This window comes from Ambystoma mexicanum, chromosome 11, assembly GCF_040938575.1.
Source record: "Ambystoma mexicanum isolate Mex_15411 chromosome 11, UKY_AmexF1_1, whole genome shotgun sequence".
Lineage (NCBI taxonomy): Eukaryota > Metazoa > Chordata > Amphibia > Caudata > Ambystomatidae > Ambystoma > Ambystoma mexicanum.
Window position 1 is genome coordinate 405,623,499 of NC_090934.1, and position 20,071 is coordinate 405,643,569.

At 46.1% G+C, this 20,071-nt stretch overlaps 1 protein-coding gene across 6 annotated transcripts in view; it reads left to right on the top strand.

The window, feature by feature from the left end:
* Positions 1-18,634, top strand: part of LRP4 (LDL receptor related protein 4) — a 565,328-nt gene extending 546,694 nt beyond the window's left edge. For 4 of the 6 annotated variants that reach the window (XM_069623191.1, XM_069623193.1, XM_069623192.1 and 1 more), the window contains exon 38: positions 16,431-18,634. In XM_069623191.1, coding sequence (XP_069479292.1) covers positions 16,431-16,766 — 336 coding nt within the window. In that variant the 3' untranslated portion in view covers positions 16,767-18,634. The remainder of the gene's footprint in view (positions 1-16,430) is intronic. The other 2 variants (XM_069623196.1, XM_069623195.1) reach the window with 2 other exon arrangements.
* The last annotated feature ends 1,437 nt before the right edge of the window (positions 18,635-20,071 follow it).

The window sequence follows — 20,071 nt, forward strand, 5'->3', positions numbered from 1 at the left end:
ACTACGCCCCATGCTTCTGTTTTTTTGTCTCCACACGCTTGCAGGCTGCTTCGGGAACACGACTTCGAGATTACTCAATATTTTTCTATCCGATTTGACATTTTTTCATCAAAACCTCGACCGCAACGTCTACACGCTGGGTTTCGGGCTGCAAAAGGTGCACCGATTGCAAGGCCAAAATGTTAGTGACTGACCCCCCACGTCTGTGGTGCTTGGGTGTTAGGTAGTATTCTCATAAATGTGCTAATTCCCTTCACCTTAGAGACCCCCAGCAACATTGCTGGATTTTGAGGACTTGTTTTTTTTTTACCTGGAAAGAGTGTGAGTCTTTTTTCCCACTTTTTCATGTATTTTGATAGATGTTTTGCTCTTGTGTTCTTTGATTATGGAGTTTTAGATAACTCCATAGGCATCATCTTTTCATGTGTGTTACACAGCACCCTCAGTGCAGTGACACAGGGATGTCTTTTTAGACTTCCAAAAGGTTTAAATACCTTCTCTGGGATAAACTACTGTTTCCCAGAGAATGTAAGGGTAAATTGACTTTACTAGTCTTTTTAAATTCCTAGACCCAGCACACACTATCTTCATTCATTTAGTGCTGGAGGGGTTAACTAGTATCCCCTGTGTCTAGAAACTCATGTAGCAGTCAAATGCTACTCTTTCCTATCGAAATGGCTGGTGGCAGTGGTTTTGCACCGAGTTACCTTGATTTTTTCCTGACAGCGAACACCGGAAGCTAAGAATCGCGGGAGCCATGTTTTTCAAGATGGCGCCTTAAGCCCCTTTGTTTAAACATGGCCCGGTCTTCTTTTTTCACTGTTTCTTTTTGGAAAGGTCCTTCTAGAGTTTGTCTCTGCGTGCCAAACCAGGTTTGGTCCCTTTGTTTGTACGCCTTTGGCGGGCTTCATGACTGAAGACCGCATCTGGCGCCTGAGTGCCTGGGGTGGGCAGGAAGTGAGGGAGGTGCCCGAAACTCCCTGTGCTTAGTCTCCTAGGAGACCCAAATGCACTCTGGCGTGACTGGCTGGCTGACTGTCCGGCAAGGATAGCCACCTTGCTGGGTTAGTGACAGCTAGGCTGGAATGAAAGGGAGAAAACTGTTTAAAAGGCGAGTCTCTTGGACTGGAAAGCAGAGTCGACCACTGGAACGAAAGAACCGAAGACGAGCTGGAAGAGGACGGCTGCTGCAACTCCTGGACCGTTGGTTTGCCTGGTGAAGCCCTGCTGCAGGTCTGAATTAGTTCATCTCGACAGAGAAGCACCTTCAAGGACAACTTCTTCCTTTGAGTTGGTGGGACCAATCAACTCGTAAGCCACCTGGATACCATTCTCAGAGCTGGTTAGGATTAACCAGGGGAAAGGACACCAGCTTGTGAGCTTGACGACAGCTACTCGAACCGAAGATCTTCCATTTTGCCAGGTTGTTTGACCAGTCCCTGTGCAGTGCAGGAGTCCCCCGACGTTTTCCCTCTTTTCCCCAAGACTGAGGCTCAGGAACAGTGAGATCTGCAGGAACTGCCAGGAACCAACGTCTTCAGCTGCATCTTTTCTCCATATTAAGGTACTGTGCCAACCCGATTGAGAGAAACTTTCCCAACTTGCAGGCCTAATCAGCTTGTGACCCAACATATGATTCTTTTTCGTACAAACTACTTCTGAGAACTTTGGCAAAGACTTTACCGGTTACTACAAGAACTGCTCTTTCCTATCCAAGACACTAGCCCATTGACTTTGGCCTAGACCTATTGAACTGAGTCGAGTCATCTAGTGAACTGAAATTATTTGCACTGCCTAAGAAAGTATTTGTGATCTATTTTATTAACTTGTGCCTTTGTACTCCTATTTAAAGTGACCGAAATGCCATTTTGCTCCTATTTCAGGGGAGCCTAATTTACTCAGAAACGTATTGGTTTGGTATTGAAGTATATTTGTGTATGATATTAAGTTGCCTCCTTCTAGTGAAGGTTTTCTAAATGACAGTGTATTAAATTAATAAGTGTTTTATCAAGAAACCTTGAGTGTAAGTGTCTACCTGAACCACTGTGATTGTAAGACCTCTGTGTAACATCCTTGTACTGCTCACATTCCCTCTTGAGATAAGCCTGGCTGCTCAGATCGCTACCAAAAACTGTGTAGTACAGGCTTATACCAAAGGTTAGCTTTGCTTACCCCTATAGTCCTAATTGTATGTGGTGGTCCCAGAGGGTACTGGATGCAATTCTGCCTAACATTGGGTGCAAGTCACAACACAGGCCTGCGCGTCGTGCTAAATAATGCAACCAAAATTCCAACGTGAGAGAGCCGGGAAACTGGCTTTGGGGTGACTGTCGAAATCTCTGGCGCGGTCGCCCGTTTGGTCTTCAGAGGCCGACAGGGAGAAGCCTACCCACGGAAAATGGAAGGATAGGCATTGTAAGAAAACTAAGAAGCGGTCCACTCTAGAAGCCATTCATCTTTGCGAAAGAAGAAATCGCGCCACTACCAGCATGAATCAAGTTAGTCGTCAGAATGAGTTAAGGGATCAACCACTCGAGAAGAGTGGGACAAGTTTAAAAATGAAATGCTGGAAATGTTTAAGCAGTAAGCTGCTGTTGGTGCGGCTCCCCGACCAGCAAGTGTTGGCCACGAAAGTGGTGCTCGGTGTCCCCGACCCCACGCTAGCCGGTCCATCGACAACATCGACAAAGCCTTAGGGCTATACGCCGTCAAAAGGCTCCTACCCACAACGTGCATTCGTCGTCCAAGCCATCCTCGATGCATACAGTCATTTCCTCTGCACCGATAACCCTCCTGTCAACATTCACAGCAAAACCCTCAACGCTGACTCGGCAACAGTTCTTTTGTCCCGTTATCGAGGACTGGGTTCTTTGAGGCGATGCAATTGATCTTCGACATTGACCAGCTCGACCATCAAGAGGTCATTGATCCGATCTATTCTGGCACTGGCGGAGTCAATTATTTAGAAGATTTGGCCAGTTTATTAGCCCTACCCCTAGCCCAAGGTATACAAGAGGGCTGGAGACGTTCCCAGATCTTGAATTCCAACAAAGCCAATCCTACAAGCATACTCATGCTAAATTCAGGGCCTTAGTGGAAACAGTGGTAGACACCCTTGGCTTAAAAGCTTCTTCTGCACCCCTTCAGAAGTATGAACTAACTGATATCCTGGACGAAGGTCCAACAGTCGAGCATAATATGTCTTTCAATCCAGCTATAGCTCACCCCCTAGTCTCATTATGGCAGCACCCATGCACAATTCCTCCCATAAGCGCCAATTGCAAAATATAGGGCAGCAAGAGAAGATCCTTTTTTACTCTCCTCGCACCCTTCGCCAGAAGGGTTGGTATTGCAACCTGCCACTATCGCCACCAGACCTGCAGCCTCTACGTCCAGTCTACCTCAGCTAGAGAGGGTAAAAAGCTTGATGCCAGGGCCAAGAAAGTTTTCACTTCAGGCAGTATGGTTTAAAAGGCCACAAATATAGCATGCAGCTTTGCCAAATTTTCGTTTGGCTTGTGTAAGGCTGTAGAACAAGCCTCACAGTACATCCCGAAGGAGAAATGCAGGATGGTTTTATATGGCTGGCGGAGGATGGGAAGGAGGTGGCCAACCAGTCGTTACAAACCGGCCTGGACGTAGCAGACTGCGTTGGCCGGTCAATGGGATCGGCAGTAGTAATGAGAAGACAGGCCAACTTGAAAACATCTGGATTCTCCCCACAACCAGGCTGCTAGAAATGCCCTTTGAGGGAGATATGCTGTATTTTTCTAGTGCCATATGCCAGGCTGCATACGAGATTCCTTTAGTGGCTCCTAAGGGACCTGTTGTCCCTGTACTTAGGAGCGCTCACAGATTCTCTCCCAGTGTCCAACCAAGTGGTCCTCTGCCTTGACTGATGGGACAACCGCAGCAATCTTATGGCAGGAGAACCCTTCTGGCCTCCTTGGCCTCAGACCAGAGCGGTCACAGAGGCATCTCGGAAGGGTTGGGGCACTCACTGTGAGGACTTGCAGGTGAACAGCCTTTGGTCAGCGACGGAAGCCAGGTGGCACATCAACAGGCAGGAGTTGTGAAACATCAGGCTAGCCCCGAGGGCCTTTGCCCCATCTCTCAAGAGTAAGCATGACCTAATTGTGACGGACAACACAGTTGGCATGCACTACCTGAACAAACAAGGTGACGTGCGCTTCCGTCCCCTCTGCACAGAAGCGATGCGGTTGTGGTCTGGTTACTGGAGAATCAGATCTCGGTCTCGGCAGTTCACCTGAACAGTTTGGTGGATACTCTGAGCACGCAGAGCACAGTCTCACACGAGTGGGAAGTGTGCCAGTTAGTCCTGGAAGAGGTCTTCTCTCTCTGGGGTACCCCAGCAGTGGATCTGTTTGCCACAGAGTCCAACAGGAGTTTTGCTCGAGGGATTTCGAGCGACCATGATCTTGATCGTTCCAGACTGGGCGAGGCGAACGTGGTGCTCTGATCTCCTGGATCTGTCCACCTCATGGTTGCCTAGGCATCCGGATCGCCTGACCCAGTCAGAAGGTCGAGTGCTTCACCCGACCCTGGACTCCCTCAACCTACATGTGTGGCTCTTGAGAGGGTGAGGTGCGATGGCTATCGCCTCTCAGAGGAAGTACTTGATGTGTTGCTGGCTGTACTCACACCATCCACAAGATCTTTATATGTGTGCAAGTGGAGAAGATTTGAGGCGTGGTGCAGGGAACTCAAGATCGACCCCATCACTGGCCTCACCACTAAAATGATGGAGTTCCTTCTGTCACTGGCCTCAGCAGGCCTTCAGGTCACCACAGTCAACAGATATTTGGCAGCCTTGTCTGTGTTGAAAAGGTCCCCGTATCAGGGCTCTTTCTTCACTATACCAGTCATGGCCCAGTTCCTGAAGGGCCTTCTCAATACGTTTCCGCTATTTCCTTTTTTTGTCCCAGATTGGGATCTTAATCTGGTTTTAACTTATTTGATGGCAGCTCCATTTGAGCCTGTGCACTCTTGTTCCATAAGACTGTTATCCCTTAAAACAGCTTTCTTGGTTGCAATCACGTCAGCGAGGAGGGTTAGTGAGTTGCAGGCGTTGTGCTGCAAACCTCAGTTTAACCAAAAAGTCAGACCTGGCTTCCTTCTTAAGGTTGTTTTAGAGTTTCACCTCTTGGTCTATTGATTTGCCTGTCTTTTACCCTCCACCCCATCCCTCCAAAGAGGAAGAGCGGTTCCACAGTTTTGACCTCAGAAGAGCCTTACATTTTATGTGGCTCGTACATCTGAGTTTCAGATAACTGACCAGTTGTTTGTTGCCCATTCATTATCGTGTAATGGACTTGCCGTAACCAAACAAGCTCTGTTGCATTGGATTATTCTATGTATATCCGAATGTTACCAATCGGCAGGCAGGGAGCTTCTGCCCGGAATCATGGCACATTCTACCTGGGGAATCTCAGCCTCTACAGCCCTGCAGAGGGGAGTAGCTATTAGAGACATTAGTGGTGTGGCCACTTGGTCGTCCCTGCATACATTTGCCAAGCATTACTCTAATATGTTGCACGTGGAGCAGGTGCAAGATTTGGTAGAGCAGTTCTGCAAAATGTGTTTGTCTAATGCTTTCTGCCCTTTTCCGTTATTCTAACTTCTGGGGGAGTCTATCAAGATGAGGAATCTGCGGAAGAAAAGCAATCCATTGAAGGATAAATTACTTACCGTAATGATCTTTCTATGGATTCTTCTCCCACAGATTCCTCATCGCCCCTCCCATCCATCCCCGCTCAGAAAGCCATTGTGGCTTCACTCTTCTCTGCAAGCGAGGAGATAACTACTAATGGCTCTATCTTACTGATCGTTTAAAAAACAATTCTAATATTGCAGGCTGGTTAGCCTCCCTCCTGTCGTTTTCTTCTGCAGTGTTCAAGCACGGGGGAAAAAGGGAGGAACTCAAGCATGGGGTGTAGTGACATGGTATTTATACGATGCCTGACATCCCGTCCGGAGCCGATGATTGAGCACCCAGCCGGACAAGGCAACGATCCATGGCCGAGTCGAGGTCCACTACGTGCCCTGTTCAAAAAGTTTCCGAACAGCAGAGCTGGATGAGGATTTCTATCAAGATGAGGAATCTGCAGGAGAAGAATCCATAGAAAGATCATTATGGTAAATCATTTCTCCGTTTGAGTTATGGTGTCCCCTAGGTTAGGAGAGGTGATCAGGGAGGGATAAAAGTTTGCATGTGGTGGAACCTCGGTCCAAATCCTACTTTCTGTACTGGTGATGGTGAATGGGGTGGTCTGGGGATTGGAATAAAAGGAAAACGTTGTTTGGTTCTCCATGGATAGCCTCAAGCAGTGAAAGGAGCAGTGGTCCCATGTTATACTTGGAGTGCATCAAAGGTCCTGCCCTGAACATGATCAGAATTGATGCAATGTAGTTGTACCCTAAAAGCGGACTAAACTAAAGACCAACAGAAGAGAAGAACTGTAAAAGTACAATACTTTGTATTTGTTCATAGTTCGTGTTAGGCAAGATTGTATGCAGTACCATTTGGGTGCACTACAACAACCCTTGCCTCCTGGCAATAAGAACTCAACCTTTGGTATAGGTCTGTACTACACAGGTTGGTAGTGTGGTCGAGTAGCCAGGATTATCTCAAGAGGGGTCAATGTGAGCTGTAAGGGAGTCGCACAGAGATTCACAGTGACAAGTATTCAAATAAATTCTTATACACAAGGTTTCTTGAGTAAACAATTATTTATGTATTTACCAGTCAGTTATAGTAAGCCTTCTTCAGAAGGGAGCAATGTTAAGCAACGCACAAATACACTTAAAAGAAAATACACACTTTTAGTTTTTTGAATCAGCAAATACCCATTTGGGATGGCTCACTGAGACTACCTACACCCCCAGGTGACATCAATGGCTTGGGTGCTGTGGACATTAATATATCACTTTTGCATTCAGACTTTCTTAGGAGAGTTTCAAAGAAAAGAGGGATCAGAATAAATAAAACAAGTATTCACACAAGGATTCTTAAGCAGGTAAGTACTTTCAATAACCCCCCAATGCAAAGTCAGTTAACCATTTCCTTTAAGGAAAGCAAAAACACTTAAACAGAGGAGAGAAGAGTCATTCAGGAAGCCAGGACAGCCAATGGTTAAGTTAGCAAAAGTCCAGGTGAGCTGAAACACTTCTTGCAGGTAAGTAGAAAGTCTTTTACAATGTTTTTAAAAGTCTTGGTGGAATAGAAGAAATCAAAGTAGGGCCACTAGCTGATTAGGCTTGTGAGGAAAAAAGCTGATAGCAACTCTACAAATGCAACCAAGCAAGTCTCCAACGAGGACAAGTGGCTACACAACAAGAGGTAAGTTCTCTTAGATTTTACAGTCCCTTTAGGTTGAAGAAAAAGTGCAGCAGAGGACTTCTGTTCCTGTGCAACTCTGCAGATCTCGCTGTTCCTGGGCCTCAGTCATGGGGACATAAGGGAGGACTTTGGGGGACTGCTGCACTGCAATGGGACGGTCACCACTTGCAATCAGCAATCTTCAAACAAGTGGCACTTCAGTGTTTCAGCTCCTCGTGTCTACCGCAAATAGCAACACTGTGGTTCCTGGCTGTCGAGAGGGTTTTCCTTGCATCTGTGGTCCTGCACTCTGTTGAGGGGGCTCAGGATCGGTCAGTCCTGCTTCCTGGGAGTACGGAGGATCTTCCTGGAACTCTTGGCCAGCTTAAATGCAACACACACAAACTGGTGTTCCTCTCCCTGGCTATCCAGTTCCAGCAGCGAATGCAGTGGAAACTCGACCAGCTTCGAGAGCATGTCCAGGTGGCTTACTTTGGAATTGATTGGTCCCACCAACTCAAAGGGAGAAGTCGTCCTTGCATGGGCTTCTCTGTCGATACGAATTTGGAGTTTCAGCACAGCAGCAGGGCTTCACCGGGCAAACCAACGGTCCAGGAGTTGCAGCAGGCATCCTCTTAAAGTTCTTCTTCGGATTCCTTCGTCCAGTAGTCGACTCTGCCTTCCAAACCAAAAAGACTTGCCTTTTATGCAGCAGCTTGCTCCCATTCATTCCAGCCTAGATATCAGTCACCCAGCAGGGTGGCTGTCCTTGCCGGACAGCCAGCCGGCCAATCACCTAAGAGTGCATTCCTGTCTCCTTGGAGACTAAGCACAGGGAGTTTCGGGCACCTCCCTTGCTCCCTGCCCCACCAGACACCATGTAGCCAGAGGTGGGGTCTTCACTCGTGAATCCCGCCAAAGGCAAAATTAACAAAGGGACCAAACCTGGTTGGGGAGCAGAGTAAATCTCAAGAAGGACCTTTCCACAAAGAAATGGCGAAAGAAGACCAGGGCCTTTTTGACAAAAATGGCACCCATCGGTGCTTTACTGTGGCTTGTGAACGCAGCCCGCTGTAAAATCCCATAATGGTGGTAAAAAAGTATACCACTGCCCCCAGCCATTCATTGAGGAAAGGGTAACATAAAAATGTTACATGTGAGGGGATACTAAGTAACACCCTATGATAAAATAGTGTGTGCTGGGTCTAGAAAGTTACAAATGTAAGTATTTGTATTTGTATTTATTGATAAGTAAAGTCCATTTCACTTTACTGCTCTGGGAAACAGTAGTTTATCCCAGAGAAGATATTTAAACCTTTGGGAAATCTGAACGACTTCTCCCTATGTCACTGCACTGAAGGTGCTGTGTGACACAATATAAAAGAGAGATGCCTATGGAGTTTCAGACTCCACAACCAAAAAGAAACACAGTGTACAAAATCACATTAAAATACATGCGAGTGGGAAAAAGGGTCTCACTCTCTCCATGTTAAAAAAAAATCAAGTCCTCAAAATCCAGCAAAGTTGCTGGGTATCTCTAAGGTAGAGGGAATTAGCACATTTCTGAGAATTCTCCCTAACAGTTAGCCTTGAGAATACGCTTTAAATCTTCTTCCTGCAGATTCCTCATATAGAAATAATGCCAGGCACCAGTCTCGATTTTGAAATAGTTTTATAAATTCTCCAGACAGGCAAGTGCTTGTGCCAGTGTAAATTACTAGTGGAGCCAACCAAGCACCCCACGCCCGTGTCTTCTGATGCCATTTCCATTCATCTCCCTGCAGACATGTTTCGATTCAGAGTGTGTTTGGTCCCTTTAGCATTTTGGATTTTCTTTTTTGGTTTTTACTCTCCCAAAACCCTCAAGGTTTAATCGCTGCCCAGAATGCAGGACATAGATGTCTGTTCTGGACATCCACTGGATTGCATACAGTGTTTGGGGCGTGAACATCACCCCATCTTGTGTCGGCTGCCTCATCTTGTATGGGAAAGCCTCCAGACAGCAAAAGGCTAAGGTCTTAATAGCAGCTGTTAAGGTGGTTTTATACAACCCCCTTTTGAGGGCTGTACAACCACTGCTAACTTAAGATGGGGCTAAGCACCTGCCAAAATGAAAGCCTAAAACGCTCTTAAATGGGCAGAATGGCAAAGCACTCTGGCCTAACTCCAGGAAGGTGATGCATGTTGGCACAAAAATGCGATTAGTCCACACACTTATCCATAGAAAATATTCCACACTTTTATACTAAAGAATATACATCTATGTTATGTTACACACATGCACATCTACTAGTTGCATAAGTACTTTAGTAAAATACAGTACGCACAGTAAACCTACCTCATGTATTCTAAAAACAGTACGTTGCAATTAAAACATTCTACACCCCTAAAATGTGGGTCTGCTGTCAAAGGATAGGCACACAACATATAGTGACATGGTGGGGGAGACGAAGGGACCATACATTATAGCACAGTTAAAATAGTCATGTAGGATCCCTAGTGCCAACACTAACAAAGTCACAGTATTTCTATACCTCTGGGACATAGTATTATGAGCATACAAATACAATTATCGCAATTCTTGAAGGTCCCTGAGGGGGAAAACTGCACCAAAAATCTAAATAACTTTGGCAACAATTACCAAGACAGTGAACTTCAGCGAAAAATACTGTCTCTACAAATAGTCTAAATATGTTTTCACAACTGAAGAACAGGACTTTTAAAAATACATTACAAAGAAGAGCTAAGAAGACCCGGCTGTCGTGGCCCAGCTGAGGGTTATCGGCAGCGCCGACCGTGTCAACCAACCTAGGCGGCTGCGGTAAGTGGGGTCCCCCGCTGATTAGGAACCATCCAGGGCACCCACCTGAGAGCACACTGCCAGTGGGAAGCTGGGTGGAGCAGTGAGAGGTGTCGTACCCCGAGCGGCAGCCACTGCCCAGCCCCAATTGGTCCCTGCACTGTTCACAAGACCACCTCATCTCCGCGCTGATCAGCGCAGCTGGTTCGACTCACACCCCGAGCCTCCCTCTTGTGGCTGAGACTTCAGCCAAACGCTGCGGGCAACCTGATTGCGGGACTCCACACACTCTGGAGCGGTAGCCGGGCACCTTGCCGCAGCGATCTCCTTCAAGACACCTCATGGAGGCAGTCAGTCCGTGCCCACAGAACTAAACCAGGCCACTAGGAAGCTGCTCTTCAACCGCTATCTGAGGCTACTTATCTATGTGAACAGCAGGCTTTACAAATTGCTGTCGGACCCCTCTGGCACACTACTACATGTGGCAAATCATCGGCAGCCCCAGCTACACCACTAATCTCAAACACTGCTTTCTAGGACCAAGCAGGCGAATTGTGTGTACCCCACAGAGACAGAACGTGCATGCAAACCTATTATCCTACATTGACCACACTGAGCTCCCTAGCAGGCAGTGGTGAACACTCCTTAAATAATCACTTATACCCCTGACTCTGCTGGAACCGCAAGACTGCTAAGCAAGTTCCTGCAATAGCTGCCAACCTCCTGTTGATACCATACAACCACATACAGGGGCACCTCTGCTAAACCCACGGGAACAAAGATAAAACAGAAACCTTTTGACCATAAACATCTCTGTCACTCCACCACCACACATTGTCTTCCCCACCGGCCAGCAGGGACACTTTGACAAAAGGAGCAGGAAAGAGACAAAGCTCAATAGGTTCGCTAAACTCGCGCCAAAATCTACGGAAGTGACTGACGTTGCTACTTCTTCCGCAAGGTGAGTATCTGAACAAAATGAACCCAGTGAACTACACTGCATGATGGAATACATGCGAGAGGGCTTCACCACCTTGCACACCAAACTGGACGATATGAGCGGTACAGTCGGCTCTATAAAATCTTGCATGGACAAAACTGATGCCTGTATCACAGAGGTGAAGGCTAGGGTGAGCACAACGGAAGACGAGGTTGCAGGACTGTACGCTAATGTCACCCCGCTCTCAAAACAAGTTGTATCCATTGGCAAGAAGAACAACTATCTCGAATCCAGATCACGGCGTAACAACCTAGGACTAATAGGAATACCAGAAGACAACATAACAGGTCCAATGGAACATACCGTAATGTCGCTACTAGATGTCCCCACAGTTCGCTATCTAACGGCCCCATCATACACTTGCACCCAAGCCTGGGGCCCCTCCCTGCCCAATAATAGCCTGAATACGAAACTACCAGGACAGAGATACGCTACTGCGAGCCGCCAGAGCTAAGGGCAAACTACTGCTAAACTCTAACAGGTTCCACCTATATCCAAACCTTTCAGTATCGGTACAGCAAAAGCACAAATGCTTCATGGCCGCTAAGAAGAAGTTCTGTGACCTTAATGTGATGTACATCATGTTAAACCCTAAAAAGTTGAGAATAGAGCATGGCAACAGGATGAGCTTCTTCACCATGCTTGAGGAAGCCATGAGATTTATTGAAGATCACTTTGCTGGGTGACCACAGTCCCTATGTTTTCTTGTTTCTTAAAACCCTTGGCAATACATCTTAATTGGAACACTAAATGGGAGCGACGGGTGTCTGAGTGGTGGTACCTCACCCACCCAGCAGTTACTGTAACCATTTGCCAGCACTGTTGATCCACACTGGAAATGCATGCACCCTAAACCTGTATAAAGATGTTAAGCTGTGTCAGTGCCGGGCTGTAATCGGCGAACGGCCCCCATGCAAAGATGCAAACGTTTTTCTGAAGTTTGGTACGGGTTGTTGATTGGGAGGGGTTTGGTGATGGGGATGGGGGAGGCTAGTTATGGCGCAGTTATGCAAAATGTGCTTGACATGCGCGTTCTTACCGGCAGTATGCAGTATCACTGGGTAGCGACTAGACTGATGTGCTTAATAACCACCACCTAAATGATCAGGGCCAATACAATATACAGGACCAATGGGAGCTGAAACACTTCAGTTCTTGAGCTGGAACGTGCAAGGGCTGGGTAACCCAACAAAAATGAGACGGCTCCAACTATATATAGAATGACACCAAGTGCGCATCCTATTCTTGCAGGAGACCTATGCTCTGACCAAAAACTGTGAAAGGTTTGCTAAACGTTGGGGCCCACAACGCTACTGCATCTCATATTCGACACCATGCAGAGGGGTCATGACCCTTATCCATAAATCAGTACACTATGCCCACAAAAAGGCCCACATAGATCCACAGGGGCGCTATGTGATATTGCATGGAATGCTGGATGGCCCGGAAATGGTTCTTCTGAATGTATACAGGCCTAACGTTAAAGTCCCAGAGTTCTACACAGAAATAATACACCTATTGGCACTGTACACTTTAATACCTGTGTTTTGGGGAGGCGACTTCAACACAATAATAGACTTAGACCTCGATAGGTCGGGAACTAAAACCCATCAACCAACCAAAGCTGCCCAGGTACTACAGAGGGGTCTGGACGAATTGGGTATTGTAGATGCTTGGAGGGTGCTGAATTCAGCAGCACAGCAATACTCCTATTACTCCACAGTACATGGCTCTCACCCCCCTATAGATATGTGGTGGATATCCGACACACTAGTGAGTCTTCTTGGCAAAACCAATATACTACCCAGAACATTCTCCCAAAACACCCCGGTTGTACTTGGGTTGGCAGTAGGAGGGGGCTCGAGAAACTAGAAGGGAGTGGAGATTTAAGCTGCAATCATTGCTAGACATAGTATTTAGGGTGGAAATAGAGAGATGGGTTGACGAATACTTCAAGATAAATACTGGGTCTGTGGACAAGCAAGCTACCCTCTGGGAAGCTTTCAAGTTATACATACGCAGGATACCTTAGCCACAGAATACGGATTGCTCAAAACAATACAAAAGGATATTCATGCCAGTGAAACCAATTTGCACCAGCTTGAACAGACATACACGTCCGTAACCAACGTAACCACTCTGGTAAATATTAAAACTGAGCTGGATGAATTCTGGAAAAACGCAGACAGGGAACTGAAGTTCCTGGACAACCCGGTGCTTGCAAGGAAGTATGGCAAGGGCGAACGCCCTGGTAAGCTACTGGCCAGAATGGATCGATAGGCAAAGGGCAACCACCATACTCTATTTGTGCAAGACATGTTTGGGACGGTGGTCCACACTACGCCGGAAGTGAGCCAGTTATTTCCCTCCTTTTACTCTACGCTGTACACCAACTCAGATACGGAGACCCTCCCAGACATAGATGTGTTCCTAGACAGTCTCCCGCTATCTATACTATCTAGTGAAGCCAGAGAAAAACCTTGATAGTCCAATAACCCCTGAGGAAATATCCCACCCGGTAAAGCCCCTGGCCCATATGGCCTCATAATGGAGTATTTTAAACACTTCAAATCCTGCCTTCTACCTATATTAATCATCCTCTGGGACTAAGCCAACAATTCAGGGATACTCCCTCCCACACTGCGCAAAGCTGTAATTACGATGCTACTTAAACCCGACAAGCCACCCGAGCAGTGTGTCTCCTACCGCCCCCGCTCCCTAATAAATTCAGACGTTAACATATTCGCCAAGTTCCTGGCATTACAGTTAGCCCCTTACATGAGTCACTTTGTGCATCCCGATCAATCTGGCTTCGTCCCTGGCCGCTCTACAGCACTTAATCTGAGACGATTTTTTAATATCCTGGCACAGATCGATCCAGAGACACAGGCAGTTGCAGCAGCCGTTGATGTACAAAAGGCCTTTGACTCAGTATCCTCGCAATTTATGTGGGCAGTATTAACTAAATGTAACTTTGGGGGCAGGGTTCATATCATGGGTATAGCTGTTATACACAGAGTCTTCCGCCAGAGTCAAAGTAAATGAGTCCTCTCGGCCCCCATCAATATACAAAGTGGGACCCGCCAGGGTTGTCCACTATCACCCCTATTATTTGCCATAGTGATGGAACCATTAGCAGAAGCGATTTGTTTTAAGCATGCACAGCGAGGGGTCAGACTTACTGGTACACCAGAGATAATTTCACTCTATGCCGATGATGCACTTCTATTTATGCGTGATCCAGAGAAGCACCTAGCCCCAATCATGCAAGAAGTCCTCCCCTTCGGGACCCTCTCCGGACTACGGGTCAACTGTGCCAAATCTGAGCTTTTCCCACTTACTGATACTACTTCACCGGTCCTTATGGCGTTCGCCTGGTCTCCGATAGAAATTAAATACATAGGGTAATTGTAACACGCCACAAAACATCCCTCTACGCCCGCAACTAAGGACATATCTACCCCATTTGACAATGGCGGGTCAGGTGTCACTCCTCAAAATGATAATCCTTCCCAAATTAATATACTATTCCCTAAATATACCATTGTGGCTGAGAGCAACATTCTTTAGAGCACTAAAGACAGCAATCAACAACTTCATGTGGCATGCAGCTAAAGTGTAACACCCTAACTAGAACCTAACTAGACCTTACAAGCACGATGGCCTTGCCGCCCCAGATTTTGAGAAATACTGGGTGGCCAACCAAGCGCATTATGCAGCTTACTGATGATGACACACAACACCCTCCTCTTAAAATAGAGAGACACTCCGCGGGCACCTACGATATCCGGTCATTAATACTGGCACTGCAGTGGAAAGACCCTGAAGTTAGCAATCCAATCGTCATAACCGCACTGGCCTGGAATAAAATATGGAATGTGTTAGACAAACTCCATCCATACCACAGCGGCTTACCACTATGGAATTTCTTCCCATCCCTCCCCAAGATAAGCAAAATGGCGGCACTACAGTCGGAGGCAGAAGGATACACAACCATAGGCGATGTGTTCAATATGGAATCCTTTATAACATTCCAAGATCTACTGGCGCCCCTACGCAGCCAATCTTCGTGCTGGCTGCAGTATGCCGGGCTCTGCCGAGCAGCCAAAATAACATGGGCTGAATTCCCGTTGCCAACACCTGATGAACCGCTGCTAGACACCATCATGGGAGGAACCTCTACACGGGGTGGGGTAGCTAGACTGTATGATCAGCTGCAAGACCGCAACAACAAACCCCTGTCTAGACTCTGCAACACCTGCGCTAGAGATTTGGAAGTAAACGTAACAGACGAAGTCTGGGGATCCATGTGCCTACGCACCCAGACTGTCTTCCTAAATTCCAGATTCCGGCTGATACAGTTCAAAGTATTACACAGATTTCACTACACTCCTGCCAGGCTACATCTCTTTGCACGCACCCACTCTGCACTGTGCCCTAGATGTCACACGGATGGAGCGGGATACCTTCACATGCTCTGGAGCTGCCCAAAGCTGGGTGAGTTCTGGAAGGGGATGTCTGCTATGTTCAATTGCACTATTGAGCCTACCCAATCACAATGTCTGTTCCAACTATTCGAACAACTGCAGCACTGCTTTCACAAATTAGCAATTAGATGTGTTCTTCTGCAATGGCTACGCCCTACCTGCCCAACTGTGGCACAATGGCTGCGGTCTGTTGAGTGGGTATCGGACCTAGAGGAGCACTGGTCCTCGCTACAACCTTCAAACAATAAACCTACAGATATATGGCCCTCCTTCCGCAATTACTTATTATGAACACATACAGACAGACCAAACATTGAAAACTCACCAACCAATTAGTGTCTCTTTCGCTCCCCATGTCCTCTTAATGTAACGCCCGTCTCTCAATCTCTGTATGCTATGAACTGCGTTTCGATCACTGTAAAGTATATGTTTATGACCGGAAAGTAATGTTGCTACACCTGTCAATGCTGCTGTCTCTTCCTGTTGTAATGTCAAGAACACAATAAATACATTTAAAAAAAAAAGAAAAAATAAGTACCACTGTAAAAAGGTTCTATCCAAAGGCCAGCCCACCAATCACTGTAGGGGGCTAAAGGGTAATGTGTCAGATGACCAACCATACTGGTTGGTCAGTGGGACTGGACTGCCTCTCAGCCTAGACAACCATCAGAAGAAGTGGGGTAACTTCAGTGGTAAATGTACAATGGTTTTGGTTCCAGGTTTTTATATTGTATCATTGAAATTAATGTTAACAAGTTTAAAGAAAATAAGTGTTAAACTATTTGCCTTCTGTCACTCTTGTAGGCCACAGCCGAGGACAGCTACACAAAAGAGAAAATTCGCATTGTGGAGGGAATCTGTTTGTTGCCCGATAGCGATTCCAAGTGGGAAGACTTAAAACAGATCAAGCCATCACGGAGCAGCATCCTTCGTGACCACGTCTGCATCAAGACAGACACTGTTTCTATCCAGGCCAGCACCGGCTCCCTGGATGATACCGAAACAGAACAGTTACTGCAGGAGGAACGGTCTGAGAGCAGCAGTGTCAGCTTGGCACCCACGCCCGACAGACGCAGCTCCCTACCTGACACGGGCTGGAAGCAACAGGAACAGAGGCCCACCACAGAAAGCGAGGTCTGACCACCCGAGAACTGTCACCAAATGAAATAACTTTTCAGACAAAACATTATGGTCAAAATGAAATTTTCTTTCTGAACTCACCATGCAAAGCACTGAGGGCTACATTCCAACGAGAAAGGAGCTGGCTACCTGTGCACTAACTCATCCAGAGGAGACATGTGGGAGAAGCTCGTAGAGTGGTTCCTTCTGTTTTATGATTCTTGCCAAACACTCTGTGACTGTCTTTGCAAATTCATCTCGCTCTTCCGTTGTCTAACTTTATTTATTATCTGCCTTCCTGGCCCAGAATTCCTCAGTGCGGCAAACTCAATCCTGAGAGATTTCAAGGCATTGTGTGTTTCCTGGAGTGTTTCTGCATTTCTCCTGGAGAGATAGGAAGACTTACCCATTTGAGCTTTTATCACACCCCGGGCTTCTGCCCCATGGATTAGATTATTTGTTCAGTAATTATGAAATGGAAGATTAACCATGAAAATGGACAAAGGACCTACGCTTCCAAAGAGGATTGTGAGGGGAAGGCGTTGGCCATAAAGCCGAGGACATATGTGTGGGTTTAGGTATGCAATGGGCTGTCAAATTAGATCGCATCCTTTAAGCCCGGATTCAAAAACATCTAGACATTGGCTCTAGAATGGGATTAAGCCTAATGTGCTGCTGGCACTAGACTTGGTTGAGTCTTCGATTGGGTTGGCACTTAGTCTTAGCTCTGAGTCTAATTGGGTATTAGATTTATTCTGACACTAACAGCACTGGGTCAAGTTGGGAATTGGTTAATCCTGCCACTGGGTCAATCTGAGCTTTTAGGTTTTTTAGGTACACAATCAGGTTTGTTGTTTGATCTGTGAAATGGGTCAGGCTGCACTTTGGACCTTCCCGACACTGAGTCAGGCCAGCCCTTAGAATGTCCTGGTTGTAGATCAGGTTGAGAATTTGGCCACTCTTGGTCAAGTTGGAGCATGGGCAGGTCCTGACTCGGGCTATGCTATTTCAACCATCTGCATAGCCCTCACGTTTTGGCTGTTTGTGTGTCCTTTGATCCTGCATTAGCAGCATGTTCAGTTTTAGAATTAACCAGAGTAACATTCCTCCCCATGCCTGTAATGAAGGTGATGACTTCCTTGGCACCACTCGGGTTGATTTAATAATAATAATAATGTATTTATTATGTAGCGCTACACACCCATAGGTCTCAGAGCACTCAAATAACAGGAGACATTACTATCCCATAGAGTGGTACTCATTTTATGGACCTCGGAAGGATGAAAGGCTGAGTTTACCCTGCCAGGATTCTAACATGCCACAGCAGGCTTCACACAGATATCGGCAGCGAGCGCTTAGCTCGCTGTGCTAGCTGACCGGCTAATCTCATATGTTTTAGGATTTGTTCCAGCAAGGACTGATGAACAAGGTGGAGGAGCTCCTGCAGCCTTTCTATTTCAGGGAAACATGACTGTTGGACATGTGGTCAAGTCATCTGATTGGACACAAGGAAGTAAGGGAAACATTTTTATAGCTTGTGTGTTTGGATGCATCTTAGAGAAGAGTCATACACCTAGAAGGGCCTCCGGACCCATTTTGTAAAGCACCTAACACTACTTTACTCCCCTCTATACAGCCATGTGGGTTACAGGATAGGACGCTGCTGTTGGTTCATCTCAACACTGAGAAGGGCTGCACTTTCTCAGCCAGTTGGTGGAGAATTCTAATTTTGTACTAAGTCTAAAAGAGTTGCGAACTTTGTATTTTGACTTTATGTGTAATATATTAACAATAATCCCCTCTGCGGGAGATCTGCGGATTTTTATTTAACCACTATGTTCAGTGTTTTAGGGATATGATAACTTAATATAAAGTTTGCCTTTCTTAAACATGGTTTGTCTTGCTATCTTGGAAAATTGGATGAAAAGTAACGTGTCAGTGAGGGGAAGTGTCAAAAGGAGAAAAGAGAGAATGGATTACAAGTTGTAGAAGCAGAAGCAAAAATGTAGGCCTTGTTCTCCACAGTATGCAAGGAGGGCATCCCACCTTTATTTAATGGTGACAGTCTGAGGTGGGAAAGCCTCTGACATTACAGAAGTGCAGAAGGACAAATGAATCACCTTAGGTAATGACTTTGAACATTTTTGAACAGCCACCAGTTGGTGTTGGAGTAACCCCAGGATTGTTCTGTGACAATAGTGCCGAAAGTGACATCCCAGTTATTTTTGCAGCATAAATCTCTTTAGATTGACATATTGAGCCACCATCAAGTGGTTAGTTTGGAATGTTGAAACTTGTTTACTAGATTATTGAAGTTGCTGTGGAGCAGTATGACGTCCATGCTCCTCCCTCAAATGCCCCAACAAGTAGGCTCCATCTTCAAATTGTTATTTTACACCATCTGGTTCTTTCACTGAAAAAGAATGATAAAGACTTTGAACTGATGTTTTGTACCGCATCAAATTTCAACCTCCCTGTTTGACCTTGAAAAATTCTTTCTCATTTAATGCCTGGCGGCACCTTGAGGATACAGGAACACTTCTCAACCCAAATGAGTTTCAACACTGGGCAAGTTCATATATAGAAAGAGTTTACATATTTTTTTTTTATATATACATTTTTATTAACATTTCCCATACAAACAACTTTACCCCCCATCCTTCCCTCTCCTCCCTCACACCCCGGGCAGAGACAACATACCTTTTTCACAAATATCATCAAACAGCAAAGATTCTAGTTTACATAATATTCAATATCCTTATATTATGTGGACACCATTGCAACACAAAATCTCAGTTAAGGAAGTCCAAAACAAAAGCCCGAAATGTGTCCTGATCCCCCTGAAGATTGTAAGTCATCCACTCCGCAGCAATAAACCCCCATAATTCGATCAGTCTCTTATGCCTGGCAGATTCTTTTGTTTCCAAGCACTTGCGATGACCAACCATACGGCGATTACCATTAACATACATGCTTTACTTTGAGCTTTGGTTGGTAGGCAAATCTATGGGTCAAACATTCCACAAAGCCACTCCCGAGGGGACCAAATTCCTCCTGAAGAAAACATACTTTAAATCTGGTTTGCAACCTCTTCCCAAAACAGCCTCAATGTTGGGCACTCCCACCATATGTACCACCAATCGCCCTTCCCTCCACATTCTCGCCAACATTGGTCCTTAGAAGTCGGATACATTTAATGCAGTTTTTCAGGCGTAAAATACCTTTGATACATAACCCTGTACCATGCTTCCCTAATCTGGATAGAGCTTGTAAGTTTAGGAATATTCCTCCATAAATGTTCCCAATAGCTTCCTCGGCACATCTAT